A 17519-nucleotide genomic window follows, 5' to 3' on the forward strand; every position below is an offset into this window, starting at 1 on the left:
AAATATTTATAAAAAAAGCTTTTTAATTTTTAAAAAAAATTCAAAAAATCTATCTATCTAATCTAAGTTAAAGAATAAATCAATAATAATTCAGGTGAAATTATCTTTTCATTCAGAAATGGCCGCACTCGATAAATATAATATTATTATTAATATTGTTATATATTAATATTTTGAAGGCCTATTTATTTTCAAATAGACAAAATAAATAAAATGAATACATTTCTAAATAAAATTAATGATAGATAAAATTAAAGTAATAATTTACTATAGAATAAAATGATATTCAATTCTCTAGGCTATATAATGCAGTCAATTAAAATCCAAGAAGATAAAAGTATACCCTTACCCTTACCCGCATCTCATTCTCTACTCTACTACTATCGACTAGTATTTTTATGACCAATTATCAATTAGGATGGAAAATTGTTGTAACTTTTGTACTATTCCGTAGTAAACAGTTTCGGAGGCGTAATGAGTGACAATTACATCTTTAATTGATTTAGAAATAGAATCGATTGTTAGAATGATTTATCTCTCACAAAAACAAGAAGTACCACTTTGGTACCACATTGGTGGTCTGCTCGTTGGTGGCGCAATTCACTGTTTGTTTGTTTCAAGATGGCGACTTACATAGAAGAAACGAAAAAGCATTTCCAGAGTAATGGAAGAACAAAAGAAATGTCTGCACACAATGCAAAAGTGCATTCTGTAGCATGGAGTTGTGATGGTAGAATGTTAGCGTCTGGGTCTTTTGATAAAACTGTTGGATTATTCACTTTGGAAAAAGATAAAATTGTAAGTCTAGGCCTAGTAGGCCTAGGCCCTATATGCTAGCTAGTACAGTAGTAGTAGCAGAGACCACACACACGTTTCCTCTCTATTTCAACTTACCAAGTCCGGCGCGACATGGACGGCTTTGATTTGGTTGCATGTAGCAAACATTTGAGCATAGGCCTAGCCCCAGAAAACTTTTGCACGCAACCTTAAGTATAATATGTACTCACATAAATCCATTTAATGTATCATATTATGTATTATAAAATAATGTTTTCATTTTTATTTTATAAAAGGCTAATTTAATTAAATAAAAATAAAATAGGCCTAGGCCTAGGCTATCCGGCTAGCCTACTGTAGCTAGTTAATAAATATTGATTGTGATTAAAAAGGTTATTCCAGGTTAAACATGATGAGATACATTTTGTATTTGTAGAGACTTGAGACAACTTATAGAGGACATACAGACAGTGTGGATCAACTATGTTGGCACCCTTCGAATCCTGAACAGTTTGTAACAGCCTCAGCAGACAAGACTATCAGGATCTGGGATGTCAGGTCTTCTAAATCAGTGGCAGCTGTCAATACCAAAGGTATAATCAATCGTTATATCAGAGGACATTCTGGTGGATGTTTTTTTTAAATGGTAGCCTGGAGAGAAAACTGAAAGAAAAACCTAGTATAAATAGAATTACCTACTACTAGTACTAATCAATCTATAGTCTTGTCTTTATCAAACTAGTTTTGACAAAAAAATGTGATGTGCCCAAATATAGTAGAGTAATATACCCAAATATGGTAGTGGTATGATGTCATCATTTCCATACATGAGCACATCACATCAGATAAAGTTTGACAGTGTAGACAGACTTTTAAACCTTAAATCTGATGATTTAAAAATGTTTTGTTTTGTATCTTTACTATCAAACTTTATGTGACATGATGATGATTTCATATCACTACTATATTTGAGCATATCACTACCATATTTGGAAACATCTTTTTTTGTCAAACTAGTTTGATAGTGTAGAGCTTTTACATTTGTTTTCTCAGGAGAAAATATCAACATCTGTTGGAGTCCAGACGGGCATACCATTGCAGTAGGAAATAAAGAGGACTTGGTTACGTTCGTTGATGCCAGAACACATAAACCAAAAGCAGAAGAACAATTCAAATATGAGGTCAATGAAATATCATGGAACAATACAAATGACCTTTTCTTCTTGACCAATGGCCATGGCAATATTAATATTCTTAGGTATGTTATATTATTACCTCATAACAAACTTTTTATCATGGCTGCTAACTACTAACATTCTTCAGAAACATGCTAAATGTGATAAAACACATATATATTATTGACCAATGCTGTATAATTTATTGATAATAAAACGGATGATACTAGTTGAAAAAATTGCACAATTGGTGGAAATTCATTTAATGTGCCATTAAATATTGAGGTATTATTCACTGATATAAATTTGGTGATATTGGTGGGAAATAAAAGAGCAATATCTATGTTGAATATTCAGTAGTATTTTAACATAATTATATACATTGAAAGTCTTCTTCTTCTTTTCTAGTTATCCAGAATTAAAACCACTAACAATGCTACGAGCTCATCCAGCAAATTGTATCTGTATAGAGTTTGACCCTACAGGTAAATACTTTGCTACTGGCAGTGCAGATGCTCTGGTTAGCCTCTGGGATGTTGCTGAACTTGTTTGTATACGCACATTCTCCAGGTAATTCATTTGCTTGTTGCCGATATATTTGATAATTCATTTGCTTGTTGCCGATATATTTGATAGATATTAATGTCCAGTCCAGAATTATCCCCAGTGACCTTGTAAAATAGATGGGCTTTTTTGCCATAAGATTGACCGTCACTATTTCAGAACTAAAGCTATGAAATATGATTTTGATATATTACGATTAATATTGTAAGTATTTTGTGCATGCTTACCTGGATAAACCGACATTATACCCCTCTCTGTCTGAAGAGCGGATACAATTTAATTAAGAAAAGAGAAAATCCTTTGAGCACCCCTATAGGATAATGATAAACTTTGCTCTTTAAGGTTGGATTGGCCTGTAAGAACAATAAGTTTCAGTCATAATGGCAAATTGTTGGCATCAGCATCTGAGGACTTGTTAATTGACATTGCTGAAGTTGAGACTGGTAAGATTAGTTTCAACCTTAAACAATTTTTTTGCGGCGACACGACTCGTCTTACGACACTGTTTGAGTTGGCCTTTACTAACGTGATCAAAATTGTCTTTGTATGTAGGAGAGAAAGTTGCAGAAGTTTCCATTGAAGCGCCATCATTCACCATTGCCTGGCATCCGTCACGATATTTACTCGCTTTTGCTTGCGAGGATAAAGACAAATATAATAGAGATAGAGACGCAGGAACAGTTAAACTGTTTGGCTTGCCAAGTGATGTTTGAAATTAATTGGACAGTATGTATACGCCAAAAGTGTGGCAATGGATGGGAAATAAAAACCGGTTTCTGTGACTATAAATAGACAACTTGTTCATAAGGGATGCAGGAACATTTAAACCAAGTAGTATTTTGTTTGTCGAAGGATGGGAGCTTTGTAGTAGATAAATAATTTGATTCAAGATACAGGAGATGTTATATATGATATATTAAAAACCAGTTTCACTGAATAAATAAATAATTTATCATTGTGTTAAAAGTTGGGATATATGCAAAAAGAGGTACAAGAAGGATACCATAACACGAAAGTCATGGTCAAAGATGATGGACCGCTATGATAGAGGAACTCTTAGTAAGTTTGCATTCTACACGGTATACACACGTTCTACTCAAGCATGGACTAGTATCAATAATCTCACATCTTTATTGAAGAAGAAACGTATTTTACGAGATTTTTTTTACAAAAGAGGCCACAATAGATTAATTTTCTGTTGCAGTTTGAGGTTCATAACGAAAACTTTTACCAGGTGTCAAATTTATTTATGTACATTTGAATAAATTTTTTATACAGAATAATGTCATAATATTTCTATTTTTTAAAATTTATAGTATGTTATTACAAGATTATTTCAAAATCATGACAGTAACTAACAAAACGCTAATGACCATCAAAATCGAAGTAATAGAAAACATAGGTCTAGAATTATCAGATATTGGATTTTCTTCTGCCTCAACTATAATATCGTTCAGCTCAGACGTACATTCAAACCGCCTATCATTATAGTAGTATTGAGGAGGACAGATACAATCAAAATTGACCGGGTCATGGACCGCCTTCTCAGGGCAACCAGCGGCAATGTACCCAGCTTGTTTGAGATGTTCTTTATCGGCGTCGTCTGTCAGGGATCTCCTTTTGCGGTCTTTCACGGTGATCTCTGAATTCTCACCTATTAGGTGCTTGGTTAGGATGGTTTTGTGTTCGATGCTTCTTTTCTTTCTTGTGACGTCTTTGTCCATCAACCTGTAGACCGTGGTTATAGTGTAGTTGCTCTTCATTCCAGATAATGCAAGATTTGTGAAGATTGATCTATGAAACGGCACTGAAAAAAAAAATTTATTTAACATTATTTTGTTATTTCAATATCACAGAAATGAAGTGGGAAAAAACCAAGGGACCCGTTAATGTGGTTTCTTAAAGCTTGGTTTCAGCTTGGTTTCCACTTACCCGCAACGCAAATGTTTACCGTTACGATGATCCATCTTGACTCGATTGATCAAATTACTTGCGTTTACGTCATTGCGTTAGGTTTTTAGCTTAAGCTTGGTTCCCACTAGAACGTAACGCAAGGACGTAAGCGCAACGCAAGCGTTTTAACCAATGACAAGCGAAGTTATAGACAGTTAGCAATCACAAGCGAATAAGCCATCGCTTTTGATTGGTCAATTCACGCCTGTGTCCCCACTAGAGACGCACGGACGTAACGCAACGTAAGTGATTTGACCAATCACAAGCGATGGATTGTTCGAACAATCGCTTGTGATTGGTCAACGTGCCTACGTTGCGTCTACGTCATGCGTTGCGTCTCTAGTGGGAACAAAGCTTTAGAGCCTCCGTTAAAACCAATCTGCCTATATACAAATTGTGTCACCACAGATTATAAACTGATCACTCACCTTCCAGTGTTACTCCGTCAGCTCTTTGAATATATTCGTGTGAATCGATCAGTTGCGTGACATCTCCAATTAAGTCATATGAGCTGTAGTTTGCGTACATAAACTCACTGTCCTTGTACGCAACGTAACGTTCACTTTGTGGCGCTTGTAGACATCCCTACAAACAAACATGTATAATGAATTACACTACAGCTTGTTTCCCTCTTGGAGCCAACGCGTCTACGACGTAGGCGGAACGCAAGTGAGTTGACCAATAAAAAGCAGCAGTCGAATAAATCCATCACTTGTGATTGGACAAATCTGTTGCGTTGCGTTACGTCGTTGTATTGCGTCTCAAGCCTAATATGAAGATTCAGCACGCACGTAATTGAAACTAAATACACACATTTGGTAGTTATATTAAAGGTGCTCTTTTGACCAGCAATATTGTGAAATTTATGGAGGCACACCCGCCCTATAAATATTGCACACCATCCGGTAATCTTGGTTCCCACTAGCGACGCAACGCAAGAACGTAAAGCAAAGATCAATCACAAGCGAGGGATTATTCGAACTCACTTGCGTTGCTTCTACGTCATTATTGTGTTGAGTCTCTATAGTGGGAATCGCGCTTTAAACTTTGTTCCCACTAGAACGCAACGCAAACGAGATGACCAATGAAAAGCGGCAGTCGAATAAATCCATCACTTGTGATTGGACAAATCCGTTGCGTTACGTCGTCGTGCTGCGTCTCTAGTGGGAACCAAGCATAAGAGTTTACGTACATGAGGGTATTTGTCTTCAGTGTATTTTTCGCCGACACAGACCATAAACAATGTCAATTCCAAGGTGAAGCTATCACGCAGTAGGGCTGGTGAGAATTTTACATCCATCGTTACAACTTCCTTGTGCCCAACACCTCTGATCGCCTCTGGTACGTTCAAAGCATCACTATTAACGCCTAGAATGAAAAAGAAATACGTACGAATAATATAATGGTGGATTTTCGTACGAGTAGGCCTATAGGCCTACTTAAAGATGTATTGTCCCAAAAACATTAAAAATGAATATTAATTGAATCAGACTTTGAATAGGTTATTTTGTAGTTGTAATCAAGTTTAATCACTTCCGTACAAAAAATAATGTTTTCACTCATAACATAGCAAATGGTTAAATGAAAAAATCCAAATGGCTGGCAGCCAATTTGACCATTTCTTTTGCTTTGAACTGCAGTTTTCCAGGTAAATAAATTTTATGTAGATCCAACTATTATGTGACATGAAAATGTCAAATGATTTTAGAAATTTTTCGGGGACATCTTTAATTTTGGGATTACGTATGTACTAACCAGTCAATGCAATAAGCATAATGGTAATGGAATCTGCTTCTTCATCACGAATAAATATTGTCGTTTGTATTGTGATGACGGTAGACACCTTGACGTCCCTATCTATGATGTTACATGTTGCGGTATTGATGACGTCATCGACGGGAGCGTCACATTCATTCAGATCGAATACAAAATCAAAGGTACCACTAGCATCTATCGGTATCTCGTTGGTAAAATCTTCCAATGGTACGTCGATATCCAGTAAAATTGTGAAATCCCAAGTCTGAAAGAAAAATGGAATGGAGTAAACTCACTTTTAGCATCAGCTGTCCGCAGGCGCACGCTTAATAATACAGATTCCTAGAGCGCTAAAAAGGTGTTCAAGACGCTAAAAAGACGCTCCTCAAGACGCTAAAAGGACGCTCCTCAAGACGCTAAAAAGAATCTCCTCAAGAGGCTAAAAAGACGCTCCTCAAGAGGCTAAAAAGACGCTCCTCGAGCACACGAAGACAGTGTCACAGAAGCTCGAACCAACATGGTCGAACGTCTCTCGAGATCGACGGGTCTCCCCAAACTTGCACAACTCAAAATCATTTTAACTCACCTGGTGGCATTGAAGTGAAGTTCCGGTTTGTCTATCGTACTGGAAATCACAAGGCGGTGCCTCACCAATAGTGGTACCTGGGTGCTCTTCTACCGCCGATATTTGATGCTGTATGTTTTCTGGAAGGAATGAAACACCATCTTCCGTGTAAACTGCCATTTGTTTGTCCGAGTCGACAACGGTTGTAAACCTTGAATAAAAAACATTTAAACGAGTAATTAATGTTTGCAAACTAGTTGCATAATAATAGCTTCCGCGTGATACAGTTTCCTAATGATTCAGTCCTCTTGCATATAACTGCCTAAAGGCGCGGCGCCAAAAAACAATTCCTGGTACTAGAGTTAATGTTGGCAAAAAATAGACCTATATAAGCAACAGTAGGCCTATATTATGAACTGCGTTAATTCCAATATTCTAAATTAGAGCGACACCATAAGGTGGATTTAATCTCGGAACCCAGTTTGTTTCTAGACGGTCATTGTGTAGAACGGTCAAACGCACCTCAGTTTTAGTCTTGCTTTGTCGGGGATTGCTTCACCATCTTCGTCAAATACTGCTGAGACTCTTACAAAGTCTACTTTAGGCCACAAAATGGCAGTTGAACTTACGATCACCTATAAAAAAAAAATTCATTTGTATAACATTTAACAGATACCTAAAAAACCATGCAGTAGGTTCTGGTGTTGATATGTTTTCACAAAGTTGGACAGACGCGTCTCGTAACTTTACATATAATAAACAAAAAATGTTACGCCTTACGTTTGCGATAGCAGTTCGACTAATTCTCCAAATAAGTTCCGCATGACTTTGTACAAATGCTATACCGTCTGTTGCAGTAGATACGTCCTTCGGTCTGACGTTGGTCATGTATAAATTGGTTCTGTACTCAATCTCATCATCCTCGGCTGCAGACGTCAATTCCCAAATCGAGTATGCATTGGTGTTTTCGCAGGCAAAAAACACCTCCATGCCGATAGATGCCACCATTACGTCCGTACGTCGATTATTGTCTAAAATCGAAATCAAAGCAAATGTTATATTGTCACATGCTCTGTCCACATTATCAAACCGTGATATGCCCATATATTGAAACGATGACATCAGTACCATGTTTGGGCACATAACATTTGTTGTCAAACTAGTTTTATAGTGTAGACAAAGGTTTAGAAAATTTACATAAAATAATATAGTCAACTCGCATCGCAACGAACCTATTCAGGAACTATTGTTTGGCAAAGGTTATATGGGCTCATACGCAGACAGACATACGTATCTTACCGTCAAGTGTAAGGCCTCTTGTAAAAGATGTGTACAATTGTTTGCCGTTCACAGTTAGTTCTGCAGTCGTCTGGTCTTGGAAATAATCGTCACTAAAATAATCATCAAAATCCGCACTTTCAAAAACAGCTGAACAATTCCCAGTATTCTTCGCATTTAACCGTCCTACAAAGACAATGAAATAAACCGGTATTATTTAAGTATATCAATTTATTAGAGAGATCATAGTGATTCCTTTAAAATGTACAAACATGTGATTTGTATAATGATACAACTAATTATGTTCGATAATCAACAGGTGAAATTTAAAGTTGAGATGTTAAAAAGAAAAAACACTCGTTGGAAAAAGATTTTTTCTAAAACTTAAATTGTTCGAGGTTCACGCAAGTTTTAAAATGTTCAGTGGTATTTAAATCTAGTTTGATACCACTTTTACTACATGCTGGATTTAATAACGAAAATGAAGAAAATTAATATGAAATAGTTATGAAAGTGTAAAAACAAGTCTATAAAAAAACATTACCAGTTGCTTCTACTATGGGTAATCGATTCATATTCATTAAATATGGTTCAAAGTCAAGCAGCCAGTATTCTGGAATGGTTGCTGTATTTTCTACGTTGATAACCAAATCCAGATTACCATTGTCTACGTTGAAATTATCCAGTGTTGCTTGACCCATATCTTAAAAAAGACAAGTAATAAGAAATATTTATTACAAAAAAAAAACCGCCGCTCATCTCACGTTAACTACAGTTTACCATGCATCTCAATATTTATCAGCAAATTTTCATGGACTCTCTTGTCGCAGACGTTATTTGGGGTATGCACATGCCCAGTCCGAATTTCCAAATACCCATTTTCCCGCCGTAGTAAACTATAAGCTACCGCAAGGTACGGTTTCCTAATGCTTCAGTTCTGCTGCCTAAAGGAGCAGCGCGAAAATCGAACCGCCACACACGAAACAAGTTGTATTTTATATAAACCGCGATTGAAGAAGAATCGGGGACTAATTTATGGGGGACTAACTTATTATCGTTAAAACGAATTGAAATCACAAACCTTGGAATCTATTATCCTCGTTGTTAGCAGATATATCATCGCCGAACACAGCCCAAGCAACTTGCAGATTTAATACTGCTAACAGAATAACCACCAACTTGTACATTATATAGGCCTACGACAAAGATAAACTATACTTTCAACAAAAAAATGATCCGCACAGACCAACTACAACTGAACAATTCAACTCGTGTGATCTGCTATCAAATACTTTGTACATGCAAGATATGCATAGGTACGCCCTCGGATGTTAGTTAATTTGCATATATAATTACGCACTCAGGTGGTGAATGTGTAAAGGAATTCTGCGTTCAGGACAATTTTCGAAGCGTTACAGAACCGCAGAGCCTGACGGACTGCTTCTCATGTTATCAACATTTTGATATAGGGGACACATTTCGGTATAAGCCTAAATGTCGTCATTACGTCATAACTGTTGATGCCACAAACTGTGACTCCTCTTTTTTTAATGCTTTTGCTATGATACAACATAACACGGCTATTGAATCAAAGTTGTATAATGGTAGGCTTTACTTTCATTTTTTTTTCTTGTGGGGTGAAAATATTACAATAGCCATCATCACATAAAGGAATTATTTAGATAAATAAACGCCAGCGGCAATACCGCATCCTTTATCTTCATTGCTATCACCAATGGAAAATGATAGCCATAATCAACAACAACAACATGTGAACTATTCTTCATTAATAGCAGCACCATCGTATACAATAATGTTTTTAATTAAATGTATTATTATAAAAGATGGAATCTTTATATAGAAGTATATAGATGGGACAAAAACATACTTGTCGCCCTCTATAAGTTTTTCTTACGGTCGCGTGAACTACGACAACCGCCGATGACGAATTTTAGTAAATATACGCTGGGCATGCGGAGTGGTTGAAAGGTGAGTGATGTTTTGGTTTCTCAATCGGCATATGCATCAGCAGTACAAACGGTGACCTCAAATAAAAGGCCCCTCGGTGGTCGCTATAGTGAGTTTGACGTCATTATGTTACGTCTGACAATGGTTGTAGGAGTCAGCCAAGATTAGAGTGTAGGCTTGGCTTTTGTTGTAGTAGGGAGATGTGTCAGGGAGGGTATTGCTTGTCATAAGCAGGTAAGGTTAAGTTAATTCTTGCAAGGCACTGGAGTACTTACTTTGTAGGCCTAGGTAGAGATTCTCATGGCATTGATTGCAACTATTTTCATTCATTGATACAGTCATTCATATGGTTAGTTAAGTTAGTGAGGGAGAAGCTGATCCCTACCTGCCAGTGACTTTACGAACCAGTTGTTTCTAATGACTAAGTACAGTACTTATTTACAGAGAGAGCCTAGCTAGCCTTCACAGGACGGGCCTATTTCTCCATTGCCTGGCACATGGAGGTATAAAAATAGATTTTTATACCTCCATGGCCTGGCATAACTAAGTAGTGACATGTTAGAAAGAATGCTAATATTGTAATAAGTTTTTTTCCAATTAATTAATGTTCTTGAAAAAGTTTGTATTAAAGTTTATTATTAGTTTATTTTATATATTATAATGAATTGTTCTACGTTAATTATATATACATTTTTATAACAGAAAGTTAATTTAAAAAAAATCTATTTAGGCCCTAGTTTGAAATATTGTATGTAATTTTAGTGGTTAAATAAGTTCTTATAATTTATTATTTAGAGAAAGTCTGCACTGTTAGTTTAAATATTATCAATATTCATGAATAGTGTTACAAATTTACTGAATTAATTACATTTATCTTAAGTAAATGGTATGGTAATAAGAAGGGGAAAAGGCCTTTCTTGTGACTAATGACCCCTTTCCCCCATGGATTTTTCATAGACTATCGATATGTATCTCTGACATTGACTATCAACCCTTCTTGATTCAATGATTTCATCCCTGTCCTCTCCCCTCTTCCTTATACAGTAATTCCTTAATGTGATTATATGCATTTCAGATGCTGTAAAACAGAAATGAAGATTAAATAAACAACTGTGACTCACGCATTTTTGGATAATCATAATAAAACGGTGCAGAACATTTTTTTGGGGTAAATTACGGACATTGACCTATTCTAGTGGTCAACATTTATTGCAATGGAAGGTTCTAATAATAAGAGTGGCGAGAATGGACATCAAGACTCGTGTGGGGTCCTGTTAGTGACCGCTAACCTAGGATCACTATTTGAAGATGTAAGTGCAATCAATTAGGCAATCTAACAACAGCATGCTGAGCTCCGGAGATCAAAGGGTTTATCTATGGCTGTGACACGATCAGTATCAACCATAACAGACACAGTGGAGAATATATACGTAGTACAGTACTGTTGGTATTTGTCGCAGCCAGATCAAAGTACTATACGAGCTCCTATCTTGGCATGGCAAGCTCAGTGTTCTGTTGTTAAATTTCCTTGGTGCAACATTTTGATCACCTACAGTAATAATAATTACAATAATATTAATAAATATTTGCAAGGGATGTGGTAAATTTTATATTGTTCTAATATTTTTTATCTTTAAACCAAAGAACATTATTTTGGTTTCTGCATGATAACAAATTATAATTACCTAATTAATTATTCCCAAAGAGTCGAGTTAATCTAAACATACAGTATCTAAAAATAAACCAACACAATACAGTAATTCATCATTGCCAATTACTAGTAAAGACATTTATTTCCCAAAACAAATTTGCTAGATGAATTAGAAGATTTGCATACAGAATGAACGTTAATTACAGTAGTGTAGGCTTGGATAACACTTAGCAATCAATACAAAACGCTGTGTTATGTTTGCATACAAGATGGATTTCACATAAAAACACATTATGTAGCAGCATTACAACAGAAGCTACTGTAGTACTGTACTGATTTTTTTATCATATGGTTCATTTATTTATGAATTTTCCATAATATAGGGAGGTTGAGCAAGTTCATTGTCCACATGTGGATATTTAGGTCATGTTAAGTCATTTAGTCTGCAGGGTAGTTGTAATAGTTGCTCACTATTCGACCTTAATCACTGTTTTGGTGGTGTCTAGGCCCAGATGATGACCGAAAACCACACCAATAAATGTTGTGGCGCAGTGGTTAGAGCATTGGACTTGCAATCAAGAGGTTGCCGGTTCAAGCCACTGCAGTGTAGAGTCCTTGAGCAAGATTCTTTATCCACATTGTTCCTCTCTACCCAGGTGATAGAAATAGGTACCAATATGTAAAAAGTACTGGGAAGGTAAATCACACTTGTTTGTGTGGGAGGAGTGGCGTACCCCCCCCCCCCCCCCACACACACAAACATACACACTTAGTCTGGTCCAAAAGAAAAGGCCACGGCCATTAGCATTAGCTTAGGTTTCGACTTTACCTTTGTCCAGAATTATGTATCACAGTCATTTCAACCTTTTTTATGTACAGTCATCTCGAAAAAAATCAAATCAGTAGATGATGATGAATTAGGTCAAAGGTCATTCCATATCGGAGTAGTAATAATTATTCTATATTGTCAATGGCGCTTACTCAAGCTTATCGATTATAAACTTTATTATACTTTTATTTCAGCTGGATAATATGATGCCTATTTGGCTGAAAGCATTTTATAAGGTGAGTTTTTAGTTTAATGCCATTCATTATAGTTGACATTTCAGAATATATTTCAATATTTTTTTTTTATGTTGTGTACTGTCAAGGAAATTTTGATAAGAGAAAGCTATAAATACTGTAGATTTAATAATTTTCACATTATTAAGTGGTTTTATTTTGATGTTTGTTTGGTTAGAGTAGCCAGACAAGTATATCATGGCTCCTTTCATTTCAAGTATATATATAAATATACAGTCGTTGAGTTGAAGATAATAATCTATATTAGGTTATTAATTTTAATAATTAATTTCAGCTGTGTTAATCTAGTTTAGTAGGGTTGTACAAGAGTTAGTTACATTTCATATACTGTAGATCCAGCAACTGGTATGTGCACATGCCCCCCAGCCTATCGCCAGCTGATATCCTTATGGGTACGTACTGGTACGTTTGGAGGTACAGTAGATAAATAATAATTTGATATTACCAAATAAAACCAAGCCCTCTTTACAAAAATCTATTTATAAACCGCGGATATTGTGTCTTTATATCCTGTGTGTCCTGACTTATTTTTTTGCTGCACATGTGTTTAAAAGATCATGTTCAAAACACATACAAAGAGACTATTTTAAGAAAAAAGTATTTTAATCATTGTTCATACTGTAGTTAATTAAATAAAAACTTGTAAATTGGTTAAAGGAAATGCAATTTGTACTACAATAAAGAGTATATTGTGGTATTTGTAAACTGGAAATCCAAATTTAACTGCATATTTTTGTAAAGGTTCAATTTATATAATTCTACTTAGTCAGCATTCTTAAAATATTTCAAACTCGATTTCTTTGTTATTTTAAAAATAGTACCTACTGTACTGTATTTCCTATATCCATGTACTGTACACTAAACTATTTATTATAATTTTTTATAGCTTATTTTAACAGCAACAAATCCTCATTAGGTTTCATAGTTAAATTCTTAAAAATCTTTCATCAAAATAGCCAATTGATATCAAATTTAATACGGTAATCATTTATTATTATTTGTACTTTCTATAAATTTCACCAAAAAAAATGAAACAATGTGTTAAATATTTATTTTATGCTGGTGAAAGACAATCCCCCTTCCCTCCCCCACTTCTCACTACCTATTTTAATAATTACACAGACTTTTTGAGTTTTAAAAATTTTACCAATTGTACAACAGTAATACTATACCAGAATAATAATAACAAAATAATAATATTATTATAAACATATGCTATATACTGTAACTGCTGTCAATGATAATTTAAATTTTCTTATTTTATAATATTTTGTGATTCATGATATAAAATGTGGGCTATGTTTAGATTATTGAGTGGGTGTTTTACAAGGCCAGATTTTCAGTAGATATTACATAAACTTGAATATTGGTTAGATTAATAAGACATGCATAATTGTCATATCAGCCAATTTTATCATGTAAAATGGACTTAGTTTAGATAAAGTTTGTTTTTATTTTCTTACATTTTATTTCAACTCCTTCACCAAAGTTCAAAAAGTTGTTGTTATTATAAACTGTCAGTCCCTGTCTGTCTGTCTGTCCCCTAAACCTGTAATGTTTTTAGTTTGCATTCTCTACTTGTATAAAGGTTGGTTAGAATGTTTTCTAGTTTACGCCACCATTTTTTTGGAAATAAATGTTTTATGATTGATGTCTGCTACTCATCCTAATTTCCAAGCCATAACCAGGTTGAAGGTTCTTTTTTTTTCACAAAAGGGCAAACATTATCATGAACTACCGTAGTATATTTAAGGCCTATTTACCATTTCTAGTCTTTACTTTGAAAAATACATTTATACAAAAAAATAGATTTGTTCGCGTCCCTTAAATCTTCCACCCCACCCTCTGTACATGCCTTGATTCTACCTCTGAAATCTTCTAGTACAAGACCCTCTTATACTGTTCCTTTACCTTTTACCTCTCGTTTGACATCACTTCATTTAAAGATGTATTGTCCCCCAAAAACATGACAAATGAAGATTAATATAAGACTTTGAATATGTTATTTTGTAGTTTTAATAAAGTTAATTACTTACTTACATGTTTTCACTTATAAAATGACAAAATAAATGGTTAAATTCAACCAAAAATACATTGGCTGGCAGCCAATTTGACAATTTTTTGCTTTAAATTACATTTTTTCAGGTAAATACATTTGTTTTCGATTTAATTTTTGGTCAAAGTGGATAACTATTATGTTACATTGAAATAGAATATTCAACAAACAATTTTTATGAATTATTTTTTTTAGGGGGACAATACATCTTTAAATGTTTAATAAAATACAGTACGGTAAATGTAATATGTAAATGGAAAAGGGGTGGCTTAACATACTGTGTGTACAGTACATTAGGTACAGTATTGTTCTACTATACTGTCCAAATGGAAATTATATACTGTACATTATTATATACTGTATCAAGATTTTTCTCCCCTAGAAATATATTCTCTTATATATCTAAAAAATACTGACCAATTTACATCTCGTGTCCAAATTGCGCGTAAAAACATGTAAAAACATGTAAAAAAGAACATAAAAAGTATAAGGATAAAAAAAATTGTTTAAGTTCAGGCAAATTCAGTTGTAATTTTATATTGCAGCCAAACATTTTCATGATGAAATGATATGACTCTACTGAGGTAATAGATTCCAATGTTATTTTTAGAATATATTTATGAGCCATTAGAGATAGTGATTTGGTGATTAATGTAAGCATACTGTAGCATCAGGTTTCATTTTATTTTTAAACAGCATTCAACTTGGTGATCTTGGATCAAAGTATACTTTGATTTTGCTTGTTAGAGATTAGAATGTCTAAACACAATCTTAAATGTACGTTGTTTTAATGCGGACGATGATTCAACTGTAAAATTGCGCTTTTAAGATTGAGATGTATGGTTTCCATTAAGCTCTTACTTATAAATGCTTGAAAATAATGAGCAACCCTGTAAACTATTACATTTATATAAGCCCACTTTAAGAGTAAAAAAATAAGCCCATGGGCTTCCTTCCAAGGTTTTACGATATTTATCATACAGGAATTGAAAATTGTACAGTATCTTTAATTAGCGATAGCAATATAATAACTTGAATGCCTAAATCAAAACAGGAAAAACATTATTCATTTGCTACTGTATGTAGTTGATCAATAATTATTTTTTTTTTTATCATAAACAGTGATTTTACTGTGGTTTTACATAGAAAAACAGGCATCATCTGTTACATTACTGTATTACAGGTGCTTTTGCCTTAGGTTCTGTATGTGCAATAGGTTTAACATTGTACAGAACATTCTCTATGTAAAGTGTGTCACTTGGCAACCCTATTTTCTTCTTCTTCATATTTGGTTGCATCTCATCTTTTAACTAATGTGTGCTTGCATAAATTGCTGCACGTAGTATGAAAGATTCAAACCTTTGATTTCAACTGTACTGTACTCAAGAATTAATTACATTTTATGGACAAATATTTTTTTAGCACTTGATTGATAATGAAATTTGATATATTTGATAATTTTGAGATTGATAAAATGTTTTCAATCAGTAGTGTTGAAAAAAAATGTTTTGGTTAAAATCATAAATATTGTACTTAAATTATTAAATATTATTAAGGTATTTTAGGCCCTGTTTCTGCTGCCAACTAAATACCGTATATTATACGGTATTTTTTTAATACCGTATATATACGGTATATTTTTGGCAGCAGAAACTGCGCTCATAAAAAATATACCGTATTTTGTATACCGTATTTTCCCCACAAAATTTGTGGATAAAATACGGTATTTACAAATTTATACCGTATTTTTTGTACCCGTTTCTGCTGCCAATAAAAAATACCGTATTTTTTTTTTACATGACAAAAGGTCAACATTCGTGTTTTTATTTTCTGTCGCTGTCAGCTGCTTTACACACGTGTATAGATATATTCGGCGAAAATGTGGAGCGAAGACGTCACAGTTTTACTAAATAAATGTGTGTGGAGAAGCTAAAATGTCTGGCTAACTAAAAGGTAATAAAAGGGACAACCACATTTATAAAGACATTTCTAAAAAAATAAAGCAGGAGTATGGAATAGACTTGTCTCCAAAGCAAGTAAACTCAAAGCTGAAGAGCCTGCGAAAGTAGTACAACATTGTAAAATACAATAACTCGGGGAGGGAACGAATTAATTGTCCCCGTTACGATGTTTTCTGTGCTCTCACAACATCTCTATCACTAGGGCTAGGCTGTTGAAAGTGAGACGTAAAATTTCTTTTATTGCGACTTTTAATTATCGATCAAATAAATGAATGGCAATTTGGGTAAAAAAGATGAAATTTAACACGACCACCCAAGAAGTATTGTTAGCAGAAACGGGGTACTAAAAAATACGGTATAAAAAATACCGTATTTTATACCGTATTTTTATACCGTATTTTGAGCAGTTGCAGCAGAAACAGGCCCTTACAGGCAAATATTTTGTTAGAACTTGAATGATAAAGAAATGTGATATTTCTGATAATTTTTAACATACATACATTAAGAAATGTTGTTGATTGTCAATCAGTATGTGTTTAAAAAAAATTGGGGGTTAAAATATTTAAGTAAATTATAAAGCACTGTACTTAAATTATTAATTATTATTATTAAGGTATGAAAAATCACTGAATATTTTAAAATATCATTCCTACAGTATGTAGGTTAAGATACACATTATCTGTTTTGATTGCTTCCTCTGTTTTCTATTCAATGACGCATATTTTATTAATAC

General features: G+C 34.2%; 3 protein-coding genes across 8 annotated transcripts in view; 2 read left to right on the plus strand and 1 right to left on the minus strand.

The window, feature by feature from the left end:
- The first annotated feature begins 605 nt into the window (after positions 1–605).
- LOC140046307 (THO complex subunit 3-like) lies at positions 606–3773 on the plus strand. Its single transcript, XM_072090894.1, has 6 exons — positions 606–798; positions 1214–1370; positions 1831–2035; positions 2361–2522; positions 2859–2959; positions 3069–3773. The coding sequence occupies exons 1-6, from the start codon at positions 622–624 to the stop codon at positions 3227–3229; spliced, it is 963 nt and encodes a 320-aa protein (XP_071946995.1). The 5' UTR covers positions 606–621; the 3' UTR covers positions 3230–3773.
- A 74-nt stretch (positions 3774–3847) lies between these two features.
- Positions 3848–9313, minus strand: LOC140046306 (uncharacterized). The gene is made up of 10 exons (XM_072090893.1): positions 9149–9313; positions 8612–8770; positions 8089–8253; positions 7570–7820; positions 7312–7424; positions 6811–7000; positions 6225–6489; positions 5662–5837; positions 4898–5054; positions 3848–4323 (listed from the first exon to the last, which is right to left on the minus strand). The coding sequence occupies exons 1-10, from the start codon at positions 9252–9254 to the stop codon at positions 3848–3850; spliced, it is 2058 nt and encodes a 685-aa protein (XP_071946994.1). The 5' UTR covers positions 9255–9313.
- Positions 9314–10126: 813 nt separating this feature from the next.
- The window catches only part of LOC140046318 (inositol polyphosphate-5-phosphatase A-like), a 44258-nt gene continuing 36865 nt past the window's right edge, over positions 10127–17519 (plus strand). For 4 of the 6 annotated variants that reach the window (XR_011844759.1, XM_072090917.1, XM_072090918.1 and 1 more), the window contains exons 1-3: positions 10128–10269; positions 11111–11345; positions 12710–12751. Coding sequence is in view for 4 of the 6 variants with exons in the window: in XM_072090917.1 (XP_071947018.1) it covers positions 11250–11345; positions 12710–12751 (138 nt within the window). In the remaining 2 variants the exon portion in view is untranslated. Of the gene's footprint in view, positions 10270–11110; positions 11346–12709; positions 12752–17519 lie in introns of all 6 variants that reach the window. The other 2 variants (XM_072090916.1, XR_011844758.1) reach the window with 2 other exon arrangements.

The sequence above is a fragment of the Antedon mediterranea genome, chromosome 4 (genome assembly GCF_964355755.1).
Source record: "Antedon mediterranea chromosome 4, ecAntMedi1.1, whole genome shotgun sequence".
Taxonomy (NCBI): domain Eukaryota; kingdom Metazoa; phylum Echinodermata; class Crinoidea; order Comatulida; family Antedonidae; genus Antedon; species Antedon mediterranea.

Coding starts and splice junctions, on each gene's coding strand:
- LOC140046306 (XM_072090893.1), bottom strand. CDS start 9,254: ATGTACAAGTTGGTGGTTATTCTGTTAGCAGTATTAAATCTGCAAGTT. Junction 8,254..8,611: donor ACCCATAGTAGAAGCAACTG/GTAATGTTTTTT, acceptor TTGTCTTTGTAG/GACGGTTAAATGCGAAGAAT. Junction 6,490..6,810: donor CTTCACTTCAATGCCACCAG/GTGAGTTAAAAT, acceptor TTTTTCTTTCAG/ACTTGGGATTTCACAATTTT.
- LOC140046307 (XM_072090894.1), top strand. CDS start 622: ATGGCGACTTACATAGAAGAAACGAAAAAGCATTTCCAGAGTAATGGA. Junction 2,523..2,858: donor TGTATACGCACATTCTCCAG/GTAATTCATTTG, acceptor TTGCTCTTTAAG/GTTGGATTGGCCTGTAAGAA. Junction 2,960..3,068: donor CATTGCTGAAGTTGAGACTG/GTAAGATTAGTT, acceptor CTTTGTATGTAG/GAGAGAAAGTTGCAGAAGTT.